Source organism: Mus pahari, chromosome 5 (assembly GCF_900095145.1).
Source record: "Mus pahari chromosome 5, PAHARI_EIJ_v1.1, whole genome shotgun sequence".
In the NCBI taxonomy this organism is placed as follows: Eukaryota; Metazoa; Chordata; class Mammalia; order Rodentia; family Muridae; genus Mus; species Mus pahari.
The window spans coordinates 150,988,630-151,013,828 of NC_034594.1; the positions used below are offsets into that span (position 1 = coordinate 150,988,630).

General features: G+C 43.8%; 1 protein-coding gene across 4 annotated transcripts in view; it reads left to right on the forward strand.

The window, feature by feature from the left end:
- Kif26b (kinesin family member 26B) overlaps positions 1-25,199 on the forward strand; it is a 403,835-nt gene that overhangs the window by 270,568 nt on the left and 108,068 nt on the right. For all 4 annotated transcript variants that reach the window (XM_021197273.2, XM_029538478.1, XM_029538479.1 and 1 more), the window contains one exon: positions 21,614-21,797. In XM_021197273.2, coding sequence (XP_021052932.1) covers positions 21,614-21,797 — 184 coding nt within the window. The remainder of the gene's footprint in view (positions 1-21,613; positions 21,798-25,199) is intronic.

The window sequence follows — 25,199 nt, forward strand, 5'->3', positions numbered from 1 at the left end:
AACACCCACAAGCACACACATCAAAGACAGATCTTTGAGGGTTTTTTTAAGAAACCCACTCCTACTGCTACATCCTCACTTGGGCTGTTGGGCATCTCAAGGCTTATCCCTCTTCCTGCTTTCCACACACCCCCTTTACCCTGCTCACATCTTCCTACAAAGCATTTGTCTTTCAAGTCCCTCTTTTCTCATGTCCCCTCAGATGCAGCAGCCCCTCCTGTGGGTGCAGAACAAAACTCCAGGAAGTTGCAACCCAGGCTGCAAAGGAAGCCAAAATCCATGGAGAGCCAGGTCTCTTGCATCAGACTGGTTTATTAAATAATTCATTTAACAACTTCTTTCAGGACCCTGGTGCTACTTAATTACTTGCTTTCTTTCTTCTCTCTCTTTTCAACTTTCCTTTAATTGAAAATCCAAGCCAGGCATGTAGCAGCCTGGGAAGTCAGATCGCTTGGAGACGTCTTCTGACTGTCTCATCAGGTGTCCAGTCACTGAAAAATGTATGATGCTTGAAGAAAAGGACACAGGAGTAAACAACTACAGAAAAAAATTAGATTTCCCAACAATGCCTAACAAGGAAACAGAACTCAGTTTTGTCCTTAATGAGGGAAGCAATATCCATCAGCCATACCAGTGTCCTGGGAGTGCAAGCATAATCCTAGTAAATGAGGTCTGTAGCACATTGTGGCATCAGTAAGAGTCAGGACACACACCAAGATGAAGACAAGGCCTGAACACCATTCTTACCTTAAGAAACTGTGAGAACAAGTGGAGAGTCTGAACTTTGTACATTAAGAATGGCGAGAACCCATGTAGCAATTTGAGTCTGAAATAGTAAACCAGTGCTATGGGAGGCAGGAAAATGATTTGATTTGCATAAAATGTTGTGGGTTTCAAAAGCAGCTGGGTTCTTAGGGTTCCCAAATACAGTGATGATGCTCAGCAGTGGCTAAAACAGATATGGCAGAAACCCACAGTCCTTTGTAAAGATGCCTGTTCTCAGGACTACAAATGCTTATCTTTAAAAAAATAACAACAACAAAAAAACAGAACTGTTCATTACAAAAATAAAAACTTAAATTCTAGAGAATCAAAGTGAATCCAAACCACCCAAATAAAACAACCTGACTGCACTGTGCACCTGAGCATTTGGTGTTCATAAAACTCTTCCAATTCTTATACAAATGGCCGCTGCTTTGTGGAGCTGTTTTTCTCAAGAGAAAAATGGAGTTTAGAGATGCTGAAATGTTTGAGAGTGCCAGCTTTCCTAGGGCCACACAAGAGTCAGATAGGAAGAACAGAAGTTCTGTGCTTTGCAAGGGTTTAAATTTATGGCATTTTAGCTCCTGAGTCAAAACTGTAATGATGGATAAGAGGCACAGATCCCCATTGGTGAGGAGCTGTGGCTAGAGCTGCAGTAGGAGGGGCCATGGAGTTGCTGGTTTCCTCCTGACGCTGCACAGGGATCTCTTTGCCCAGCATCCTTGAAGACATGGCCTGGTGTCATCCTAGCCCTGTATTAGCTTTGGGAACCTGGATGAAACATTGATGGTCCCTCAGTAGTGGCTAGGAAGTCACTACTGCAAGCAATGTGCTCAACACTCTGAGTTTCAGTCATTGAATTGCTCCTTTACAATTTAATTCTTCCTTTCAACTCCCATGGACCATCTGATCTATCATCTTCTGTGCTGTTAAGTACAGAAAGAATCCATGCAATCACCATGACTAAGTCTTTGAAGTACAGCCTAGAGATTGAGTCCTAGAATTAAAATTAATTAATGCTGTTTATATTACTGTGACTTAGTTATGCAGTAAATTAAAGCTACAGTTCCTTCTCTCTGTCAGATGGTACAACGTCATCCAGCTGAAGGAGAGGAGGTTCTTCCTGCAAAGATCTAGGGCATTCTCATTACTTTGAGTTAACGAACTGTATAGTCTTTATAGTCTGTGGTCTGTGTGTATATGAGTGTGTGTGTGTGTGTGTGTGTGTGCGTTTGTATGTGTATGTTCATGTATATGTTTGCATGAGTGTATGTACATGTGTGTGTATAGAGTGTGTGCTATATGTCTGTGTGTGTGTGTGTGTGTGTGTGTGTGTGTGTGTGTGTGTATGTATGTGCATGCATATGTGGGGGTATGCCTGTAGGGGTCTGTCCTGTTTTGTGTGGCTACATATATGTATGTGTCTGTGGTGTNTGTGTGTGTGTGTGTGTATGTGTGTGTGTGTGTGTGCGTGTGTTTGTGGCTACATATATGTATGTGTCTGTGGTGTTTGTGCATGTATACGTATCTGTGGGGTATGTGTGTGTGTGTGTGTGTGTGTGTGTGTGTGTACATGCTTGTGTGGGTTATGTGTTTGAGCATGTATATGTGTCTATGGTATGTGTGTGAATGTATATGTATGTGTGTATGATTTGACTTTCTTTCTCAGTAGAGGAAGCATGCTTTCTACTTCAGAATAGAACTGTCTTCACCTCTTTCTGTATTGTGTTGATAATTTCAAATCCATTCGGGTCTTCCACTTTAAGGCCTAGATAAAATGTTAAAGCCTAGGTAGAATTGTGAGACCTGGGAAATTGTTACCTAGCTAGCCCGCCACTATAAGGACACTTCTCATATGTTTCTGCAGGTACTAGAAATCTTTCTAATGCCAAGACTGATTACATAGTCTGTTATGTTCTTTGCCCCTGGAAACCAGTCATGATAGAAGTCAGTAGAACTGTTTTGTGTAGTTACCCACAATAAGCTTGGATTTGAACCAACTACCCAACAGCACTTCCTGCACCTGTGCAGAAGCTTTTATGGTATAAGCTTCCTAGGATGGACCCCAACATAAGAGAGATATCTGCACCAATATAAGAAACTATTTGCAATAAGGCTTCCATTTTGAGAAGTGGCCCAGTAAAGTTTAAGTTCTCAAGATCTTCCTGGGAACTGACATTCTACTTGAAAGATGGCATGTGCATCAGTAACTGACATCCTGGTTGACAAGTTAAAATATGAATGTTATACAAGTCTCATCCTAGTAAACAAGTTAAGATGGGATTATTAGACAAGGCAAGTCCCCTGTCACAGTTGAATACCCCAACCAATGGGAGCAGGATAAATGTACAACAAAGACATGTTACTAAGAAAATACCCTATCTCTAAATCCTGATTGTTGAAATAACTTAGCACAGATGTTGGCGGATTTGGGGCTTCCAAACCTTGTAGGATCTTATCTCGGGGTCATGGTTCAGTTGCTAAATCTGGACCATGACCCTGGGCGACCTGAGATGTATGCTCAATAAATTATCCCTGTCTGACTGAGATCAGTGTTTGTGTGGTTTGTGAGCCAATTTCTGGATCCCAATACCTAAAAGATCATTTACTTTTCTACTTCAGTGTATGTCCCCTGTCCTAACTTAGAGGCTCACAACTGCATCAAGTGGGCTTCTGACCTGATCCCATAGGTCTCCTTTTCCACACCTCTATTATTTCCTGGCTTGGTTATATCTATCTTTACATAGCTCACTGGGAAATTGCCTGAAGTGAGAAATTTCCTGAACCTTTGTAGCATCTAAACACATCTTTCGCCTTCTCATTTTTGACATACTATTAGGCAATTTTTAAAGTTTCACTGAGTTTTTTCTGTGACTTGAAATTGATGGTTCCTCTTCTGTCAGATTCTAAAAGGAAGCAAAGTGAAGCCATTGCAACTGGTTTTTCTCTTGTGGCTGTGTAGGTGCTGCCTTCGTCTTGCTTGATAAGAGAGGCCTGCCATTTTAATACCACCCTCCTCTCCACTTCACAGCAAGACTTTTGAACTTTCCAACATGATAGTTTTAATTAGCCCCAGAAACTTGCTTTTCACCAGTTGAGTAATTGCCTTCCTCCCCATCCCTCCCTCAACAATGTCCAAAGGAAAATGACGTGGACCACAAGTGTGAGCTGCACATGGAACTTCAATTTTTCCTTTTCTATTTTCTTATTTTGGTTTATTGAGACAGGAGCTTTCGATGTAGTCCAGGCCAGGCTCAAACTCCTGTGTCTGTCTCCCCAGTAATGAGATTATAGACATATTTCATCATGCAAAATGAGAGGGGAAAAATAATTTTAATGACATATCATTTTAATATATTGTTCTTTTATAATTTTATCCAAGATATTATGTCACCACTTAATATAAAATATTCTTAATATATTTTCTGTTTTAAGTTTTGTATTAAAGTTTTAAATTTTGATATATATTCTGTAATTGAAGTAACCCTATATAGAGCTAGCCTCAATCTGAGGCCTGATCACATATTTGTATCTGTTGCATGTGACTGCAGGTTGCAACATTTGGCAGCACAGTCACACACAATGAATTTTTCTCTTCTAGAATTTTGTCAATTTTTCTCTTTTAAAATAACATCAAAAGTTCGCTTTCTAAGCATCCCACTGATTGCTTTATTTTTGTAATCACTTGAAATCACTCAAACTCTTCTGTTGTGTTACTACCTTTAGGTGGAAACTCTTAGATGTTGTCTTAGGCTTGCTGACTATATCCATCAGACACTGAAGACAGGTTTTGTTCTGTTTTTACTGCTCCAATTATTTTCTTGTAGTCATATTTTGCACTTACTTACTGGCTCATTTTGATGTCTGATAATCTTTGTGCAATCATATCTGAAAGGAAAAGACTCAGTTACTAGCATAAACAAGAATTGACAGGAAGCAGCTGCCAGGCTTGCAGCTTGCCAGCAGCAAGGTGCCTTGAGCTGGGTCAAGACTTGTGAAGAGGGGGAAAGGGTGGACTAGAGAAGAGTCACAGCTTCTGGGAAGGAACCCGTGCCTGGTTCTGGTCATCCGGCGCCTCCCCCGCCCAAGGAGGGGTGTTCGACTGGGACCAGTCCCCAGGTCTGACTAGGCATCCGGCGCCTTTCCCCGCCTGAGGAGGGGTGTTCANCCCTCTCCCTCTCCCTCTCCCCCTCTCCCTCCCCCTCCCCTCCCCCTTCTCTCTAGTTCCTTCTCTGTGTGTATAAGTCTCAGGCGCCCCTTACCTTTTGTTTAAGAAAAAGTTTCTCTGGCCTGGAGTTTCCTACCTAAGCTAGTCTAGCTGGCCAGTAAGCTTCCAGTGATCCACCTGGCTCTGCCTCCCATCTCACTGTCGCAGAGATGGCAAGTGTGTGCCGCCATGCTTGGTTTCTTATGTGGGTTCAGGGATTTGAACTCAAGTACATATGTTTGTGAGGCAAGCGCTTTGTAGGTGACATCTCTCCAGGCTTGGTGCAGGCATTCTTTCATTCAGAAAGGGCCACGAAGCCCTTGGCACCCATAGGATAAGGACTTGAACAGGCTTATTGGCTTTACTTCCTAGGAGTTTGAAGGATGTGTGTATAAATGATGTTTGTGAGGAATGAGAAAAGGAAGCTAAAAAGAACAACAGGAAGTTGTCTAACAAAGCGATGAGAGAGAGAGAGAGAGAGAGAGAGAGAGAGAGAGAGAGAGAGAGAGAGAGAGAGAGAGCTTTTGACTTTCAAACTATAGAAACTTATTTCCAAGTGAAGTTGACAATGGTGGCCTGTGCTGAAGAACTTTCTGGATTATTGTAGAACATCTATCTATACTGGTTTTATTTTTAGAAGTTTTAAGCATCTAGTAGAGAAAAAAATGGTAAAAGTAAGTATTTGGCTTATTTCTCAGGAAATGCAGAATAGGATTGCAATTGCATTATTGTCATTATTCCACAGTCTAATGAGAACATGCTCAAGAGCACAACTGTCAAGGGTTTCGTAGGCAGAGTGCTGCATGCCTGTGATCGCAGCATAGTCCTGCATGCCTGTGATCCCGTAACTGAGGAGACAGAGGCTGGAGGAGGGAGTGTCTCTGGTGAGGCTGTACAGAGTAAAACTCTGTCTCAAGAACATGTACAGAAAGAAAATGTAATTTTGAGGAAAAAGACTATGCTATCATAAAATAAACTACAGACTAGTTATGGGTGACTTCTCAGGGCATCCCTCTGCTCTGAAAACTATCCCAGGAAGAAGCCAGAGACATGAACTTGGCGTCCCCCTGGAGAAAAGAGAGAAGGCCCTCTCCTGCTAGCCTGGCAGCAAGTTGTTTCCTTTCTAAAGGTCAGAAATGGAAGAAACAGTCATCTAATCAAATTGACTTTTGGAATTAACCTTGCAAAGCACAGATTCACAGCCTCTGATTCACAGGGAGCCCAGAGGCATATTTGTGTCAACAGATAACTTAAGAAGAAAATCTCACTCCCAAAGGCCTGGCAAAACACATGTTGGACACAGATTAATAATGATGCAGAAAATTAATTATAATGAACACAATTGTTACATTCATTCTGTGAATGTGATAGCCTAGAAAATAATGTATTACCATCATCGCCTAGAAGCCAGCAAACATTAAGAACAAATGAAAGACCCATTCATTTACTTACTCTTTAAGTGTTTGTTTAATATCTACTAGGTACCAGGCATCATTCCATGAAAGAATATTTTCATTGAACCTTTAAGAATTCCATACATTGTATTCCACTCAGTTACACGATCTCTTCCCCCCCTTCCCCCCAATTTTCTCTTCACTTCTTCTTTGGCTTTTAATAACCTGTCAACTCAAAATGAAGTTGTCCATATATACTTTTATATACACAGTACACTGTGGATGACCTACCAGGAGCCACACCCTTAAAGGATATGGACTTCCCTTCTTCTAGAAACCATCAGTTGTCCATCGATCTTCAGTTATGGGTGGGGGCTCGTGAACCCCTCCTTCCTCTATTCTATTGACTGGTTTTAACTTGTGCAGGCAACCACAGCTGCTGTGAATTCACAAGTACAGCTGTCCTGTCATGTCCAGGAGACATGTTTCCAATCCTACCCTCATCAATCTTTGACTCTTGCCATCTTCCCACTTCCTTCTTTATGGTTCCCAAGTCTTGGGGAGGGATTAGCACATAGATGTCCAGTCTGTGGCTGAGCACTCCACTCCCTACCCTTTGACGAGTTGAGTTCTCCGATGACCATCATCGGCTCACAAATATACTTCTCTGATGAATCTGAGAGTGGTACTACTCTATGAGTAAAGAGAAATGAATTTAGAGGACAGTTTGATGCTATGTCCACTTAGCAGAATAACTGTCCACGACTGTAGGCACCATGAAGTCCTTACCCATCAGTGCCCATTGGTTCCCATTGTAACAGTTCACACGCATCATCAGCCCTGGCTACCTGCTTCTTCCTTTGGAGCACCACAACATCAGGGAACATGTGGATAGTGAGACAGAAAAACAAAGATCCTGGATAATCAGAGAAGCCCCTGGTTTAAAGGACCACACTAAAAAACAAAAAACAATCAAACAAAAAACCCAGGATCATATCCTCTGTCCAATACAAATAATCATATTCCTTATGTACAGTGAAGTTCCTGTTAAGGTACCCTGACAAGCTTGTTTTAAATTATGTACAAGTGCATCCCAAAGCATCGGAAAGCATCCCTGCAGGGCCTCTGCACCGGAGAAATCCTTAGTTAAAAATCACTCCAGATAGACCAGTGATTCTAAACTCATTATGGAGGAGGAGAATATGAGGACTCTAAGGTTGATCCTGTCAGGAAGAAGTGCAGCCAGATTTATATTTTCTGTAATACCAATGATGTAAACTAACCCTGTCTATCCTCCCAACTGTTCATGCACTCAACCATATACTCATGCATGTATCCATTCATCCATTCACATATGTGTGGTTTGCATCGTGTTGAGAAATACACCTTTAGAAGTGAGAGCTGGCTTGTGACCTAAAAGAGCTTTCAGTCCTGTGAGGGTGATACGAATACCTTCAGTCAATTGTAAGATGTGGTATCTGTGTCCCTTCGACGTCCTCTTTCTCTTTGTGACTGTGAGAGGCATGGTGGGCAGACTTTACCAGCCTCCATGACCATGTGTGGTCAACTTATTTCCAGTGGACCATGGAAAGTGGTGCTGGCTCAAATTCAGTGGGGGCCAGCTGTGTCAATTTTGTTAGCACAAGGCTTTGGTCCTGTGTGTGCACTGATTTTGCATAATTCTCTCTAAGTGCCCCCAAGACACAGCTTATTTGAAGTTGTAGTGGACAATTGGTTTTCTTTTCCCTGGATAGTCTTGTCTGAGGATATGTTGTCAGAGAAGAAACCAAAGTAAGTGATCGCCCCTGGTGATCCAAGGTTAGGGACACATCACTGATCTCTTGATCTGGTTTTCAAAGTGAAATTAAGGACGTGAGCAGAAATCGTCCTGGCATCTAGTTCAAGCTGGAGATGGCTGCAGTTTACCAGTTCAGACAAACAGACAAACAAACAAACACTCTCTTTTTTGACAGTCCCAGCCATCAGGGCAACCAAAACTCAAATTCAAGGTCAAGAATCAAGATTGGCATACATCATTACCATGGTCCACTTGGTTGCTGGTAAACACAAACTAAGGACTGACGCAGAGACAAAGGGATTGTGCTGGCTAATTTTATGTCAGCTTGACAGAGGCTAGAGTCATTAGAGAAGAGGAAACCCTAATCAAGAAAATGTCCCCCTAAGTTTGGGCTGTAGGCAAGCCTGTAGGGCATTTTCTTAATTAGTGATTGATGTGGGAGGGTCCACCCCACTGTGGGTGAGGCCATCCCTGGGCTGGTGGCCCTGCATTCTATAAGAAAGCAGGCTGACCAGGCCGTAGGGAGCAAGCCAGTAAGCTGCACCCCTCTGTTCCCTCTGCATCAGCACCTGACTGCAACGCTGCTTAAGTTCCTTTCCTGACTTATGATGTGTAAGCCAAATAAACCCTTTCCTCCCAACTTGTGTTGGTCACGGTGTTTCATCACAGCAATGGAAAGCCTCAGACAGGGATTAAATCCAGGGCACTTGTTTCAGCCCTCTGATTACAGCTCATATACTTAGAAGCTTCTGTGGGAGAACCTCCTAAAACACATTTAGGATATAGTGTTCAGACTGACATTTTATTAGAACAATAGCAATGACAAATGTTTTCTGGGTGTTTCTCAGTGCCAGGACCTGTCCAGGGATTATACATGTGTTAACATCTGCCATCTTTACATCAGAACAGGAATGTTTTACTTTTTTTTTTTTTTTTGACAGTCTGTTCCTAGATGCTTTATCAGAGCATCAATATGATTTTCCTCACAGTAATATCAGGCCTGATGATTTATTCTTAGCCAGGCACTCAATGTCAGAAAATTATAGGAATAATTAACATGGTGGTAAAGTTGAAATACTACTTTAAAATCGATATGGCCACTTAAAAGAGCATAATTATGGTTGGGGGATGGCTCAGTTGGTAAAGTGCCTGCCCTGAAAGCATAAGGAAGTGAATTTGACCCCCAGAACCACACAAAAAGCCAGGCAGGGGTTGCGGCATTCTCTGTAGCCTGCTGCAGTGGACAGAGGTAGAGACAGATGAACCCTGAAGCTCCCTGGCTGGCCGGCCTAGCTAGACGATCCTGTTTCAAGAGACAAAAGTGGAGAATAGTCTAGAAAAGATTCCCAGTATTGACCTCAAAAATTCACAGGCATGTGCATGCACACCTGCATACATAGACTTATGCACACCTGCCCACAGAGGCATATGCACACCTGCACACAGAGACATATGCACACCTGCCCACACAGACTTATGCACACCTGCCCACAGAGACATATGCACACCTGCACACAGAGACATATGCACACCTGCACACAGAGACATATGCACACCTGCACACAGATACATATGCACACCTGCCCACAGAGACATATGCACACCTGCACACAGATACATATGCACATCTGCATACACAGCTATATGCACACCTGCACACACAAACATATACACACCATGCACACACAAATAAAAACAAAATATCATAATTATGCTCCAAATTCTGCAGAATACAAGGGAACTATTTACATTAGGAGTCTAATAACTAATATCTATTTAACTTAGGAGTCTCCATAGAAAAATCATTATTCTGCGTGTTGTACTTTGCACCTAGGTCTAAGATTTAAAACTAGTTCAGTGTGCAGTTTACTGTGGTCTGGGTCGCTTTATAGAATTCACTATGGAATTTTAAATAAATCTTCCTTTTGTTTTGATTGATTTCTCTCTTTCTCACTATTTGTTTCCAAATGGTTTCCTTTCCTTACGGCTTCAGTTAATCGTTTGATAATCCTTTCCAAAAATACTTACTAAATAACTATTTTATATGACAAAGAAGTAAGACGAAATATCATGAAAAGTTAGTTGAGACCAATGAAATAAATAAGTGAGAGGACTCTACTGTTTTGCCTTCTTTTTAAGTTCTTCCTTTCTTGCCCCGCCCTCCCTAACATTGTCTATCCCCCATTGCACATGCGCAGGCCTGTGCTGGAGCGCAGGGGTGGGAGTGGGGAACAACGTGAGCTGCTGCAATAGAGAGATTGAAGTGGGAGAGATGCTTAGTGTTTAGTGATCAGTCTACTGCCCATCGGTGGAAATGAATGCCCAGACTTCTCCTTGTCTCCTCGGGCTACTTCGTCACCTAACTGCCCCGCCCCCAGAGAGATCATCAAATAAGACAGTATGTGTGGCAAAAAGCAAAGCACCGGTCTTTGTAGCAGCTTTGAAGCAAGCTTGCAGAAAGTATTTTCCGGGTAGTCTGGATGGATGGTCCGTGATGACTACAGAATCTTTTCCTTCACAGCCTGTTTTGTTCTATAGTAATCTCACCTGTACCGCCCACTCCGTGGAGACAGCTTGTGCCCCTTAGTAAAACCAGAGAGAGCTGCTTCCTTGCCGCTGCTCTGGGGCATTGGGCAACCTCTTTTTACGGTAGCTAGACTGAGCGAGGCAGTCTGGTAGCTTTCCCACTGCTATGAACAGAGTACACAAGAGAACACTTTAAAAGGCAAACGTTTCATTCGGACTCATGGTTTCAGAGGGCTGAGCCTATAGTCACGTGGCTCTGTTGTGCTTCTGCGGCTAGAATGAAGCAGAAGAACTTCCTGGCAGTGGGAGTGTGTGTGTGTGTGTGTGTGTGTGTGTGTGTGTGTGTGTGTACAGGAAAGGGGAATCAGAGACAAGATACCCTCAAAGACTAACCACCAGAAACCTACTTCCCCTACCTAGGTGTTTTTAGAACCTACCAAGACAACACCACCAGCTGAAGGCCAAGCCCCTAACAAATTAGTCTTTTGGGAGCATATTTTATAACCCAACCATAACAAGGGTGATGTAAATTTCAACCTCTTAGACTTCAGCAGGGTTGCTGAGGTACCAGCAGTCCATAACCACAGCCAGAAATCTAGGGCAATCCTGCCTTGCAGCGGAGACCAGACAGAGAGTGACCCACTTCTAGCTCAGTTCCATACAGTTGCTGTGCAGAGCCCCCATTCAGATGGTTTTCATTCAGAATCCCTTAGTTAATGATTTCTTAAGATTTCAACTGTGGTAAATAATTTTGAAAATAAAAATATGGCAGGGAAGAAAATCACTTCTTCTATCAAGTGAAACTTATATTCAAATTTAATTAACCAAGAAACCCTCAAAGCAGATAGCATGTCACATAGCATTGACAATTAATTAGTTTTGCTCTGGAAAGAAAAAAAAAACTGTAGGCATCGAGCGAAGAGTTATAGATTAGGCTTTGTTTCCTCTGCCAACACTGCCCATTTCTAGTTCTCACACCTTGACAGCAGTTTGCAGCTTCAGGCAACACATTCTATCTGAAGTGTGTAACTCCGTGTCAGTTTTAAATTTCACATAAGCAAAACACAGAGGAATGAGCATAACACACTATTACTTTTATAATGAAGACTTTAGAAGTGAGCAGCAAGACCGGTTTCCCAGACAGTCTTGTGCCAAATAGAGAAGGAAGATAAATCTTAAGGAAAACTCAGAGGAAGGAATGGCTGCCCATTGGCTTTGAGGCGGACAGCCTGTTTCTGGTAGACCATGGGACATCTTCCTTTTAACTTTACATTAGCATACGGGTAAGTGATTTAGCCCAATGTAATGAAGAGAACATTAAGTTCATTAGAGCCTTGAAATCAGATTACCTGGAATATGGTTATTCCTTGAAGGGATTTTAATTTTGGTTGGGCAGTCCTCATGCTGTGATAGACACACATCCATCTTTTATGCACAATTGCATCTCAGCAGAAAAATTGGGCACTGCATTCTCTCTCTCTCTCTCTCTCTCTCTCTCTCTCTCTCTCTCTCTCTCTCTCTCTCTTCTGGTTTTTTCTTTTTTTTTTTTTTTTTTTTTCTTCTGGTTTTTCGAGACAGGGTTTCTCTGTATAGCCCTGGCTGTCCTGGAACTCACTTTGTAGACCAGGCTGGCCTCGAACTAAGAGATCCGCCTGCCTCTGCCTCTCAAGTGCTGGGATTAAAGGTGTGCACCACCACACCCAGCTTGGCACTGCATTCTCTAAGGAGCAGCTGTAACTCACCTATGGTTATCTTTTTCTGCCTGTAATTTATAGACACTCTAAACAACAGTCTTATAGAGGCATAGTGTCTTAGTCAGTGTTCCATTGCTGTGAAGAGACACCATGACCACAGCAACTCTTATAAAAGAAAGCATTTAATTGGGGCTGGCTTATAGCTTCAGAAGTTAAGTCTGTTATCCTCGTGGTTGGGGAGCATGGTAGCATACAGACAGATGTGTTAGCTCAGAGTTTTACATCTGTATCCTCAGGAAGCCTGTGTGGGAGAGAGAGACTGGGCCTGGCTTGAGCTTTTGAAACCCCAAGGCCCACCCCCCCAGTGACACACTTCCTCCAAGAAGGACACACCTATTTCAACAAGGCCACATCTCCTAATCCCTCTCAAGTAGTGCTACTCTCTAATGGCCTAGCATTCAAATAAATGAGTTTATTTCGAGGAGGGTGAGGCATTCCTATTCCAAACATCACACATGCTTTAATTCCATTCAATAGGACCAGCCAATTTTCAATTACTCATTCTTAGAGAGGACAGCCATCATGTTTATTAACGAAAACCATTTCTATCTGGCATTGGAATGTGTAACTTGCATTTCCAGTTACTTAGGCCTGTTGTTTATGGTTCTCATTTACATCTTGAGCCCAGTTTGCACAGGCCTGACACAGGAATGGGTAAGAGGCTGTCCAGTTTCCTTGGTACTGAGCATGTTTGGGTCTGGGCAGATAGAAAGGTCTTCAGACAGGGGCTTCTGGGAAGAAGGGTTTGTATTAGTTTCGGTGACTGTTGCCCTGATGAAATATTCTGACAATAGCTATGTAAGCATCAGTCGCAGGCTTGACAACCATTACTTTTGGGACCAGGGATTGTATCAGGTTAACTGCTAACACTTCGGCTTTTTATAACTCGTAAATTTCAATACAAATACCTTCTCTGCTTGACTCATGGCTCTGGGTCAGGATGGATGTGGTGGCATAAGGATGATGCTTTAGAAAACCGTAAAACCTCTCAGGCTTTAAGAACTACTGAGAACTCCAGACTACGTAACTGTGAGACTTTCGTGTGTTGCTGCAACTGCCCAAGGTTGGATGGATTAAGAACAGTGTCGGGGCTGGAGAGGTGGCTCAGTGGTTAGGAACACTCACTGCTCTTCCTGAGAACTGGGGGGGGCCTTTCTCAGTACCAATGTTGGATGGGTCGCCATCACCTGAAACTTCATCTTCATGGTTCCAACTCCATCTTCTTCACCCTGTAGATAACTCTACTCCCATGTGAGCACAAACATGTAACTACTCCCATGTGAGCACAAACATGTGTGAGTGTGCCCCCCCCCCACACACACACACAGAGAGAGAGAGAGAGAGAGAGAGAGAGAGAGAGAGAGAGAGAGAGAATATAAAGAAGTCCAGTGTGTCTCTGTGCTATTCATTCAGCAAGGTGCAAAGCTATCTATCAGGCCGGTCTGGGGACCACAGAAAAACAACCCTCAGTGAATCTACAGTGCAGGGAGGGAGAAGACACAGACCTCAAACCATGATCATTCTTTTAAAGACCCATTGCTTTATGGTGTCACTGGAAATAAGGGCACAGAAGGCTGAAGAGACGGGTAGGGATGATTTGTAAGAGAAGAATAAGTGCCCACCGATTCTCACCCAGTCCAGTATTCGTGCACTAAACTCAATCCATTTTCAAGTTACGACACATTTCCTGTAATGATTTAATGTGGTATTGTTGAGGGTAATGGCCAGCCATGCTTTGCCTCCTAGCAGTGAATGTTTATCTGAAGTCATGTCACGAATTATCTTTCTGCACTGATGACATGGATCATTTGCATAAAAATCAGGATGACTCCAAAGCCCATATGTTTGTTTGTTTGTTTGGTTGGTTGGTTTTTTTTTTAGCCTTTGGCGCCATAGAACTGTCCTTCCTGGTGGCCAGTTAGGGAATAGGAAGGCAATGGGTATGGGAGGGTACTCTTCCTGATTGTGGGAATTCCAAAACGCCGATGGTATATTTCACAGCCCAGTCAGAATGCTTTGAAACAGGTGCTATTTCAAGATGAGGCACGGCTGGTGTTTGTTACACATGGATGGGTATCTTAACTCTCTCCAGAGGGTCTGCCTTGAACCACAAGCTCTTGCCACCTTCCCTGCCTATTTATAATCTGTTTTATTATCTCCGCTCCCTGTGTCATTGACCCTGTGGATTTTCTGGGAACTCCTGTGATCTGTCATGTCATCACTCATTACTGGAGAGCCTTAATCCTCCAAGCATTGAAATATTTCCGTGATGGCACAGAAGCCCCGACGGCACAGCCATTTTCACACTAAATTGCAGCTTGGGTTGTCCTTCATGTGCTGATGGAGGGTATTTGATTGCTGTGGTCCCATTCCTAGGTCAGGACCCTGTCAGGGCAGCAGGTGTGGCGGTGTGATGGCCTTGTCATTTTTCGGATGATCCCTACCACGTGTTGTCCCATTGGATTGAATAGACCTTGAATGACCTCTAAATTTGTGTAAACACTTCCCCCCACCTTTTCTGAGCCTCCCACCCGTGAACACCCCTCAGACAAATCCTCAAGGCGTGCTCAGCAACATGTTTTGGGCAGAGTCATACAAAAGTTAAAGGTCCTTAAAAAACAACTCTGTAAAACGAGACTGTGGGGGAGGTTATGGGAGGGAGATGGTGGGGTGGGGGGAACTTCTCAACAACACTGTGTTTGAAAAATATCATAATAGTATATAGTATCTTATATGGTAAACTGAAGACAAAAAATTAATTAATTAAATAGCAGAGGAAAGTTTGTAAATTAAAACAAACAAACAAACAAACAAACTGTATTGCCTGATTTTTCTGACCAATCTTTAAGGAAAGTTCTATTCTCATGAAACTAGTAATTCTTCAAAAATGATAAAGTCTATAGTGTAGTAATCATTGGACATCAAGGTAGATAGACCCCAATATAGTTATCTTAAGATACACTGAAGATTTTTATTTACTTACAACACACTTCTGAAAGTCCAGAATTGCCATCTAATAAACAATCTATCATATGTTATTATGTATATATAATTATGTAATATGTATATATTATGCATGTATGTATAAATAATATATTGTATTATTTATGTATTATATGTGTATGTATTATATATTATATGTATACATATGTATCTATAAATGTATGTATAAATATGTACATATACATAAAATATAATTCATGTATAATATAACATGTAATAAATAATAAAATACAAAATTATGTATAATAATGTAAATAGTATAAATGATAGAAAAAAATCCTTCCTAATTTTCCACTTTGATTGACAGCTGGGGCCTAAAATGACCTCCCTATTAAAACCAGTTAAATCTACCCTATAAATATTGATACATATCAGCTTTTAGCTCTGATTAGACCTGGCCAATGAGAATAGGAAGCCATCACATGAAGGTCATATCAGTTCTAAGCTGATTTCTAAACTCACAGCGATGTGGTAGGAGAGTAAAGAGGTGGTAAGGAAGGGTGGAGAGCCCAGAGGGTAGAACCATGCGCAGTGGGAACCATGCGCAGTGCGAATCATGCGCAGCGCGCCTGCATCCTCTCCTAACTGGGATGGTGCTTAGCACGGTGCCACTTTCTCAATACGGGTTCAGTAAATACTAATTTCATCCTGCTAGGGAGACAGTCGTTTTCCTTGACGTAAGCACTGGGAAGTACAGGAAGTTAATGGGTAGTTAAAGAGGTCTGCTGAGATGAATGGCTTCGGGAAATATGTCATGCTGTCCTCATAGGAACAAGACAGGTAAATATGGCCTTTCGGGTTAATTTGCTACTTGAAAATTTTTTAAAAAGCAACTCACCTGTTTTCCTTTATATGGGGGGTGGGGGAAAGGTCCTATGGGGCATGGACCTCACAAAACACGCCTCTAGCCAGAAATGCCAACCTTTTCAATTCTTTTGTGACCACCTCTCCTTTTTGTGTCCCTGAACAATACCATCATACGTGAGCGATTTCTAAACTTTAACCTTCTCCTATCTGTGTGTCATTGAGGCACTATATAAAAGGAGCTGAAGAGCGGCTGGCCTCCACAGAATTGGAGCACATAAGACATATCAGAGAGCTGCTCCTAATGATGTCAGGAGGAGAGTACCTTTGTGGGGTTACAGCCACTCTAAGGGACAGCCTGCTCATTTCAAATTTCTGAAATTCTCCTAGTACGAGCTACATACCCATTTTAAGAAAAAAGCAATTTAAAATTTATTCTCAAAATAATTATTGAATACAATTTTCTGGAGTGGTCGCCAATGAGGCTTTCCTAAGTGTTTGGGAGACTGTAGGAATCTTTTGGTCTGCGTGCTGTAAGACAGGCTGCCTCTCTACTGCATGGCTCACTCACTGATATTCCTTTAAAGTGATTTCTGCCCACCACTCAGACACTTTCAGGGACAAAATACTCCAAGTTTTATGAAGGCCATTTATCAAGAACATGCTTTCTAATTTTCAGAAGAATTCCCTTCTAATTATAAAGCCAGCGTGCTTTATGTCTCAGCTAGTGTTTAGCTTTGGTAGATTTTGCTACCTAAATCTAACCCCTACTGAAAGGTAATGTGAGGTCCTTCATCTAGAGCCAGTCTTAGCTCCAGCACTTACTATGTATATCACTGTAGTACCACTCATTGGTCCGCCAAACTCTTTATAACACTTTTATTTAGTTTCTTAAAAGAGCCTATAAAAGCAGGTAGTATTTTTTTTAATGTTACTGTGGAAAAACCAAGTTTTGGAAACAGTCAAAGTGATGATATAATAATAATAATAATAATAATAATAATAATAATAATAATAATAAATAATAATAATAATAATAAAAAATAAATAATATGTGCCAGGCAGTGTGATCACATAGTCAGACTGTAGGCAATTTGTCCACTGTTACCTACTTAGTATCTGTATTAGTCACCTTTCTGTCTGTCATGGCAGGGTGTCATGGCGCCAGGAGCGTGAGCTGGTCACACTGCATCTGCAGGCAGGAAGCAGAGGAATGCTGGTGATCAGCACACTGTAACCCAGGGCCCCAGCCAGGACCCCAGCCAGGACCCCAGCCAGTGGGATGATGGCATGGTTAAGATGGGCCTTCCCACCTTGACTGCCTAAACTAGATAATCCCTCACAGGCATCCCAGAGAGGTCACCTAGGCAACTATAGATCTCTAATCCTGGTCAGGGTGACTAATAGTAACCAGCGCAATGTCTGAAGAAGCTGGTTGTTCAGATTCAGGCTACATAACCCAAGGCCCTCTAGAGCCGACTTCATTTCGTGTTAGAGGGGTAATGTCTTCATCATCTCTTCCTCTGAGATTCAGAGTAGCCTTGAGCAAGGACACCTCAGTCAGTCATTTATTTCTCTTTAGCAGTTTTAGAGGTGGTCCTCCTGTTTCTACCATGCCCACTGCTCTTTTTGCAGGAAACTAAGTAAGTAAGTTTGTTTCCTTTATAATTAATTAATTTTGGAGGTTCCTTCCTTCCCCTTTCATCAGTTTTCTTATCTTAGGTAACCCCAATTTCTTTCAGTCATTTAGTCACCCACCCGACAAACATTTTTGTGCTTCATGGTTTTTGCCCTATTGGGGTTTTTATTCTATAAGGTTAATAGATAATAAACAAAATAGCTAAGTAAACCATGTGCTACATTACTCGGTCAGAGTCTTGTCTCAGAGTGATCAGAGTAACAGGAATTGGGACTTTGGGGGTTTGTGGTGCTTTTCTTGGGGTATCTACTTTTACTGGCCTCCATAGAGGAGGAAATAACACGTTAAAGAACTGTTCCACCCAAATCCATCTTAAGGAACCAAGGATTTTTTGGGGGTCACTTACAGGAGCATAGGGGAGAGGTGTTCACAGGAGTATGGGGGGTGCTCACAGGAGTGTGGGGGAGGGGTACTCACAGGAGTGTGGGGGAGGGGTGCTCACAGGAGCGTGGGGGAGGGGTGCTCACAGGAGCATGGGGGAGGGGTGCTCATGGGCGCACTGGTGAGGTGTCAGTTGTATGGCTGTATGTCTGACTAGGGGAGATGGATCACTGCATAGCCCACTCCAGCATCAGTGATGATTCCGGAAGCTGCATCCCTGGGGTCCCCCATAGATTTGCACACTGTGTCATGAACTCTCTCCTGTCTGCTCTGTACTGACAACCCCAGTCTGGTGAGTTCTCTGAGCTTTGTGAGGCTGTGTCTTTCTCCGTCCTAAGGAGAGAGCCATGCCACAGAGTGAGCAAGTCCCTTTCTGAGGCCATCCTGCTCACCCCTAACTCAGTGGTTCAGAGTGACAGTGGCCGTTTTTCAGCTTTCATGGGGCCTGGGGGTCGGGAATTCAGACGTGATGCCACCAGTGAAGCTTCTGTCCACTGCCTGATAGCCGAGACTCCAGAGGAACCATGTAAAGGACGATTTACTCCTGAGTCTGTCATCTGGAGACCATGTGACTCTGTCTACGTGACCTGGGCTTCCTCACAGTCTTTACACAACCCACATTGCACTTGATAACTCAGCCTTAAAAGTCACACGACAGCTCTTCCATCATGTTCTGTGGGCTACGGAAATTCAACTTTGAATTTCCTCTTAGGGTCCAGGAGGAGGTACACAGATCTCGCCTCTCAACAGCAAGTGTCAGTGATAGGTTGTAAGAACTTACTGACAGAGCCAACTTTACAAAATACCATCTCCTCTGGTGGGCAGGGTACATGTGTGGATAGAGTAACATTTAAACCCACATTTGAAGGAACGAGGCCCATGCCGGTCTCCCTGAGGCAGGGCTAGGAATGTGAGGTGGAGTGTACTGGACAGTAGTGTGGCTGGCCTGATTTTAATGTTCATTGCCTCATAATCAGGGGGAGCAGTGTGCAGTGGGCGAGATAGGAAATGTGAGTCTGAGGTGGTAAAAGGATCTTAGGTCTAGCTTATGTTAGAATGGGTAAAATCTGAGGGGGATTAGGTGTGTTATGTGAGATGAGGTCTGGGCGCCTGAATGGTGGGGCTGTTTTATTCTGAGATGGGGGGTGGGGGGTGGGCAGGGGGAGTGAGTACAGGAGAAGCCTGCAGAAGGAGATAAGCCCTTTAGTCTTAAGGATGATGCGTTAGGGATGTTTACTGAATACTCAAGTGGGATTGCTGAAGAGGCATTTAGATAAATAAACAGGGAGCTCAGGGCTAAGCTGGGCAGGACACTTAAGGAGTCCCAGGCTGAGATGTGATTCCCTGCAGCTAACAGCAGACTACAGACAGAAGCAGGGGCTGAGCCCTGCAAAGACACTGGAAGGGAATGGGATGTCCCTGAAGCTTAGGGGGCAAAGATGTGCTCTTAGGTCTGACAGATCCGGCATGGGGCTGAGACCGGGACAGCCATCACGCAGTTATTGGTAACCTATCTGAGCAGTTTCAGAGGGTTGGAGACAGATGCCTAACTGAACAGAGCTTCCAGAGCATGGAAGGGGAGGGCTTGGGTGGGGGGTTGACAGGTGGCACTTGCTGGGAATTGGGATCAAATGAGTGTGGACAGCAACAGTGTTGCAGCTAGCTGGGGGAGTGTCCTGTGTACTTGGCTTTTCTAAGAGAGAGAGAGGGGGGGAAATGACCGTGTGCTGTGTGGATGGATCGCAATGAAAAAGCTAGAAGACTAAGGAGAATAATTCCTGACATCAGTCTCGGGCTTCCATACACATGGGACACACACACACACACACACACACACACACACGTGCAAAACATACATATACACATATGCACACACCATACACACACAGAGAGAGAGAGAGAATTAAAGGCCAGTTAGGACTATATAGTAAGACTGTCTCCTCCTCCCATCAAAAAAACCATTTATACCTTTATATTAACATAGAAAGATGTGATATGTGCCTGGTAAACACCGAAATGGATGCTCACAGCCAGCTACTGGATGGAACACAGGGTCCCCAATGGAGGAACTAGAGAAAGTACCCAAGTACCTGAAGGGGGCTGCAACCCTGCAGGTGGAACAACAACAGGAACTAACCAGTACCCCCGGGGTTTGTGTTTCTAGCTGCATATGTAGCAGAAGATGACCTAATCGGCCATCAGTGGGAATAGAGGCTCCTTGGTCTTCCAAACTCTATATGACCTAGCACAAGGCAAGGCCTGGGCCAAGTAGTGGGAGTGGGTGGGTAGGGGAACAGAGGTGGGGGGAGGGGTATGGGAAACTTTCGGGATAGCATTTGAAATGTAAATAAAGAAAATAATAATAATAAAAAAAGATGTGATATAATATATCAAGAATTAATTTAAAAAGTGAGTCTAAAAAGCGAGGCTGTGTGAAAGGTCTTTGCATCACACCACTGTTTGCGTCTTCATGACTTTTCTATGGCAGAGTTATCATGCCCTAAGTGCTACAGTGCGCTTGGGTGGTGGAAGATGCAGTATGAACAGCCAGCATTATTAACAATGCTGCAGCCACAGCCTCCCTCGTGTCTTCATCTGTATCTTCTGTGTCGTTTGGTTACCTTGACCCCCTCCTTCCTTCACTTGCCCATAGACAGCATTTTGTACTTGAAGGTGGTACTGTACAAGAGCCCGTTATCCACCAGAAGAGAGGGTAGTCTCATGCCCTGAAGTGGATACTCTGGCCTGCTGTCTGTTCCTCATACCAGGGTACTTTATATTTCTCCAGTGCATTGGGCAGGGGAGGGGGGGCACTTGTATTCTTTCATAGCCAAGCCACTCCCCAGTCGGTCACCACTGACTGGACTCTTCATCAGTCGGGCTTGGTTTTTACAAGGTGTAAAAAATTTTAAATGAGCTCATCTGGTTCTTCACAGTTGGGCTTAATGCCAGAGAAATGGCGGTGTGGGGAGGGGGCGATTAGCGGACTAGGTACTGCGGGTCCCCAAAGCTGACTGGCTTCATTCATGTTCAGGCTGAACATTGTGAAGAACAAACAGGTCTTTGTAACTTGCGATCTTGGAGCCATGTGGTTTTACAGCTCCTTTCTCCTGTCCCAGTGATTACATAGCTTATTAATTAAGTTCCTTGTGGTATAGCAAAAGGCTGCGGGGTACTGAGAGGGAAGGCAAGAGTAATTAAAGGGCCCTTTAAGAGAAAGGGGGAAAGTGGCCAGCCCAGTGCATCTGATTATACCACCATCTTCTCCTTACTGTCCCTGTGCAGAGCTGCCCAGAAGTTAAATCTGTCATCTAAGAAGAAGAAACACCGGCCTTCAACTCCCTCTGTTGCGGAGGCTCCCCTCTTTGCGACCAGCTTCAGTGGGATCCTGCAGACCTCACCTCCCCCAGCCCCACCCTGTCTCCTGAGGGCTGTCAACAAGGTGAAGGACACTCCTGGCATGGGCAAGGTAGGTGCTGGCTGCTGCCTCTGACGTTCGTTCAGTGGGTGGGGCTCTGGGAAGGTTGTGAAAGAAGAGAACAACTTGGGCTCTCATTTTCAAAGATGAGGAGGTACCGGGGACAAAAAGAGACACAGAGAAGTTGGTTTGGAGGTACCAGCATGCCCACTTCCTGGGATTTTATTCATCCAGGGCCAACCTCTGACTGAAAACAGCCATGGAAAAGCCTAGAAATAAACCACAAAGGTACTCAGAATGACTTTTACTGCAGTATGCTGCTATAGTTAGATCTATTCATGTTCTTCTCTGTGCCTGATGTTTTAATGGAACTTGACGTGGGGAGGTGCCACAGGTCTGTAAGGTCTATCCATTTCTGCAGTCTATAGACTGCCTTGGCAACTAGAGACTGTAAAGTCTACTTGGTCTCGCAAGTACATTAAGTTGGGGATCTGATTTGATTTGGGTGGGGAGGGAAATAGCTTTGCGTTGTTGGACAGGACCATAGACACCTCAAAATTAGAGATGCAAAAGCCAGAAGCAGAGGCCAGAGGTCCGGGAAAAACACCACATGGAAACAAGATGAAGATATTCTTTCCTGGGGTGCTTCTAAGTCTTTCTCCCCTTCAAATAAGGGGTGACTTCCGCATCTGCACCAGATCACTGGTGTGAATTCCGTGGAGTGGTTCCGTAGCTTTCCAGCCAAGAAATGCAGTTTGAAGTTGTCACAAGGACTTAGAAAGACGCAAGGGAAGTCTGTTACAGGATATTACTGGGACACATTTATGATAACTCTATTTCTAAATGTCAACTCTTAACTCTTTCTCTCCCAAGATAAATGTCTGTGTGAAGTAATTTACAGCCTAATCTTCGGTGGGGGAAATAAGTTGGGACTTAGAAAAACATGTAGCCGGAGAGATACAGTGATTCTATTCATTATTTTCGTCAGAGTACAGATACACACAGAACGTGAGACCTGACGTTGGCCTTGGATCTTGTTTCAGAACCCAGCTGGTCATGCTGAAGAAAGCAGAGCCAAGTGTATAGGCTATGATTTTTGTCCTTTTGACATCAAAACTTGGTTGTACCCCAGTTTATAGTCTCCAGATGACCGTGATCCCTCCAGAAAACCTCTGCGTCCTGTGCCTGATCTCCTTCATTCTCTTCTTACTGTTTCTCCTCTTTCCATTCTGCACCCCCTAGTACCACCATCTCCGAGGGAAGCCCTCACTTCATAATGCTTTTCCCCCTAAGTAAACAGATTTTAAAGTGAGGTCAGATAGAGCAGTGGTCGGTGTCATGGACAGCCTCCAGACTTAGAATTTTCCATGGTGTTTCTCAGCAGATGGGGGTCGGCTGAGAAAGCCTTCAAGGCCAGTGGTAAAGAAAGACCTTAGGCAGCCATCTGTCAGGGCTGCTCCATCTTCACACCGAGTGGAAGGCAGTGGAGAAAGCAGAGTAGCCCAGGATATCCCTCCCAGAAGGGGAGTCTGAGGAAGGGCCATGAGGAAGGTCTACATTGGAGCCCTGGTAGCTATGAGATGAGCTTTGAAGGCTGTGGGTCTAGGTGACTGCAGGCATCCTTCTTTAGTTGGGGTAAATGCACAGTATAAGGTGTCCATCACAGGGCTAAGTGTGCAAAGTCGTTTATTTCGTTAATGTGTTGGGACTCGAATGTCAAAGGCATGCCACAGGGCAAGGTGGAAGCTCCCATGTCTCTCTCACTCCTGCTTCTCACCAACACCCTACCCTAAACATTGACCTGGTACCAGGCGCTTGGCTATCACAGGGGACTCACACATTCCACTGTGGCCCCATTTACAAGAAACGCTGCCTTCATTTCTCACCCTGGCCTGACACCATCTGTGTGGATGTTTCTCGAGGTGGTCCTAGGCCTAAGCCTTCTGTGTAAGGCCTCTTGTTCCCCTTTACCCACATCCCTGAAGTACTCCAGTAAGGCCAGGGAGCCGAACAGCAGAGAGAGTTCTTGTAGCCAGCAGTGACTGAACACTTGCTGAAGAACAATCTGGACCTGCAAGAGCACAGGGATAATCTATCTGGATTTCGCTGCATGTAGCATGTATGTGTGAAGAGCCTTTCTAATATATAATCCATTCCTGGGACTACAGCTAGCAGATCATACATTTAACATTTGATATTAAAGGTATTATCCATCTCTCTCATTTGCAATTCAGAAATGCAACCAAAGACCCGAGTTTGCTATGGAAATGTCATGGGCATCCGCTGATGAGTCACAGGACGGATGCCGTGACTTCTATCCAATCGGTGGCCACATGGCAGCCGAACCCTTCCTCTGCTTGTGATGACCCTTGAAGATCAGTGATGGGGAAGAAGTGACACTTGGAGGGACTGTGTCCTCAGAGAGGTGGTGGTAGGAGTCTGCTTGCTATGTTAAAACCACAGTGAGGCCATCTTCCCACATACCCACCCCTCCACAGGCTTTGTCCTTCTCTCTAGATGCTGCACTGCCTTTGGGAACTGCAGCTTCTCTGCCCCCGTGGGAAAAACTCCACTCATCCATCTATTAAAATGATTTACACCTCAAATGAATATAGTTGAGCTTAATATATAGCTGGAATAATTGATGCTATTTATATATGTTTGAAGTAGATGAATTTGATTGAATTGCCTAAAGCCACTTGGTGTTCCAAGCCTGACCTTGTGCCTCTGGAATGCCATCTTAGGATCTTCAGCTCTCAGAACAGATCCTGGCACATAGCAAATGTTTTTTGAGCACCTGCTGTGTGTCAGGTGCTGCACTGATGGGCAGAGGTGAGTGCCTGTCCTCATGGCATTTAAACCATGTCTTCTTCTAGGCAACCAAAGAAATGGCACTGATTCAGATGTTACCGACTGGTTCTGTGTGTCAACTTGACACAAGCTGGAGTTATTACAGAGAAAGGAGCCTCCTTTGAGGAAATGCTTCCATGAGATCCAGCTGTAAGGCATTTTTTCAATTAGTGATCAAGGGGGTCGGGGGAGGGCCCATTGTAGATGTCACATTGTGGATGTCGCCATCCCTGGGATGGTAGTCCTGGGTTCTATAAGAGAGCAGGCTGAGCAAGCCAAGGGAAGCAAGCCAGTAAAGAACATCCCTCCAAGGTCTCTGCATCAGCTCCTGCTTCCTGCCCTGCTTGAGTTCCAGTCCTGACATCCTTTGGTGATGAACAGCAGTGTGGAAGTGTAAGCCGAATAAACCCTTTCCTCCCCAACTTGCTTCTTGGTCATGTTTGTGCAGGAATAGAAACCCTGACTAAGACATAGACCAATATGAGGGACCCTGACTTCAGGGAAAGTCATAATTACTGACTTACCATGGCTGTAAGATGTACAAAGAACTAACTACTATTAACTGGCTTTGTAAAGACCTTCTTAATAGACAGATTCAAGTGA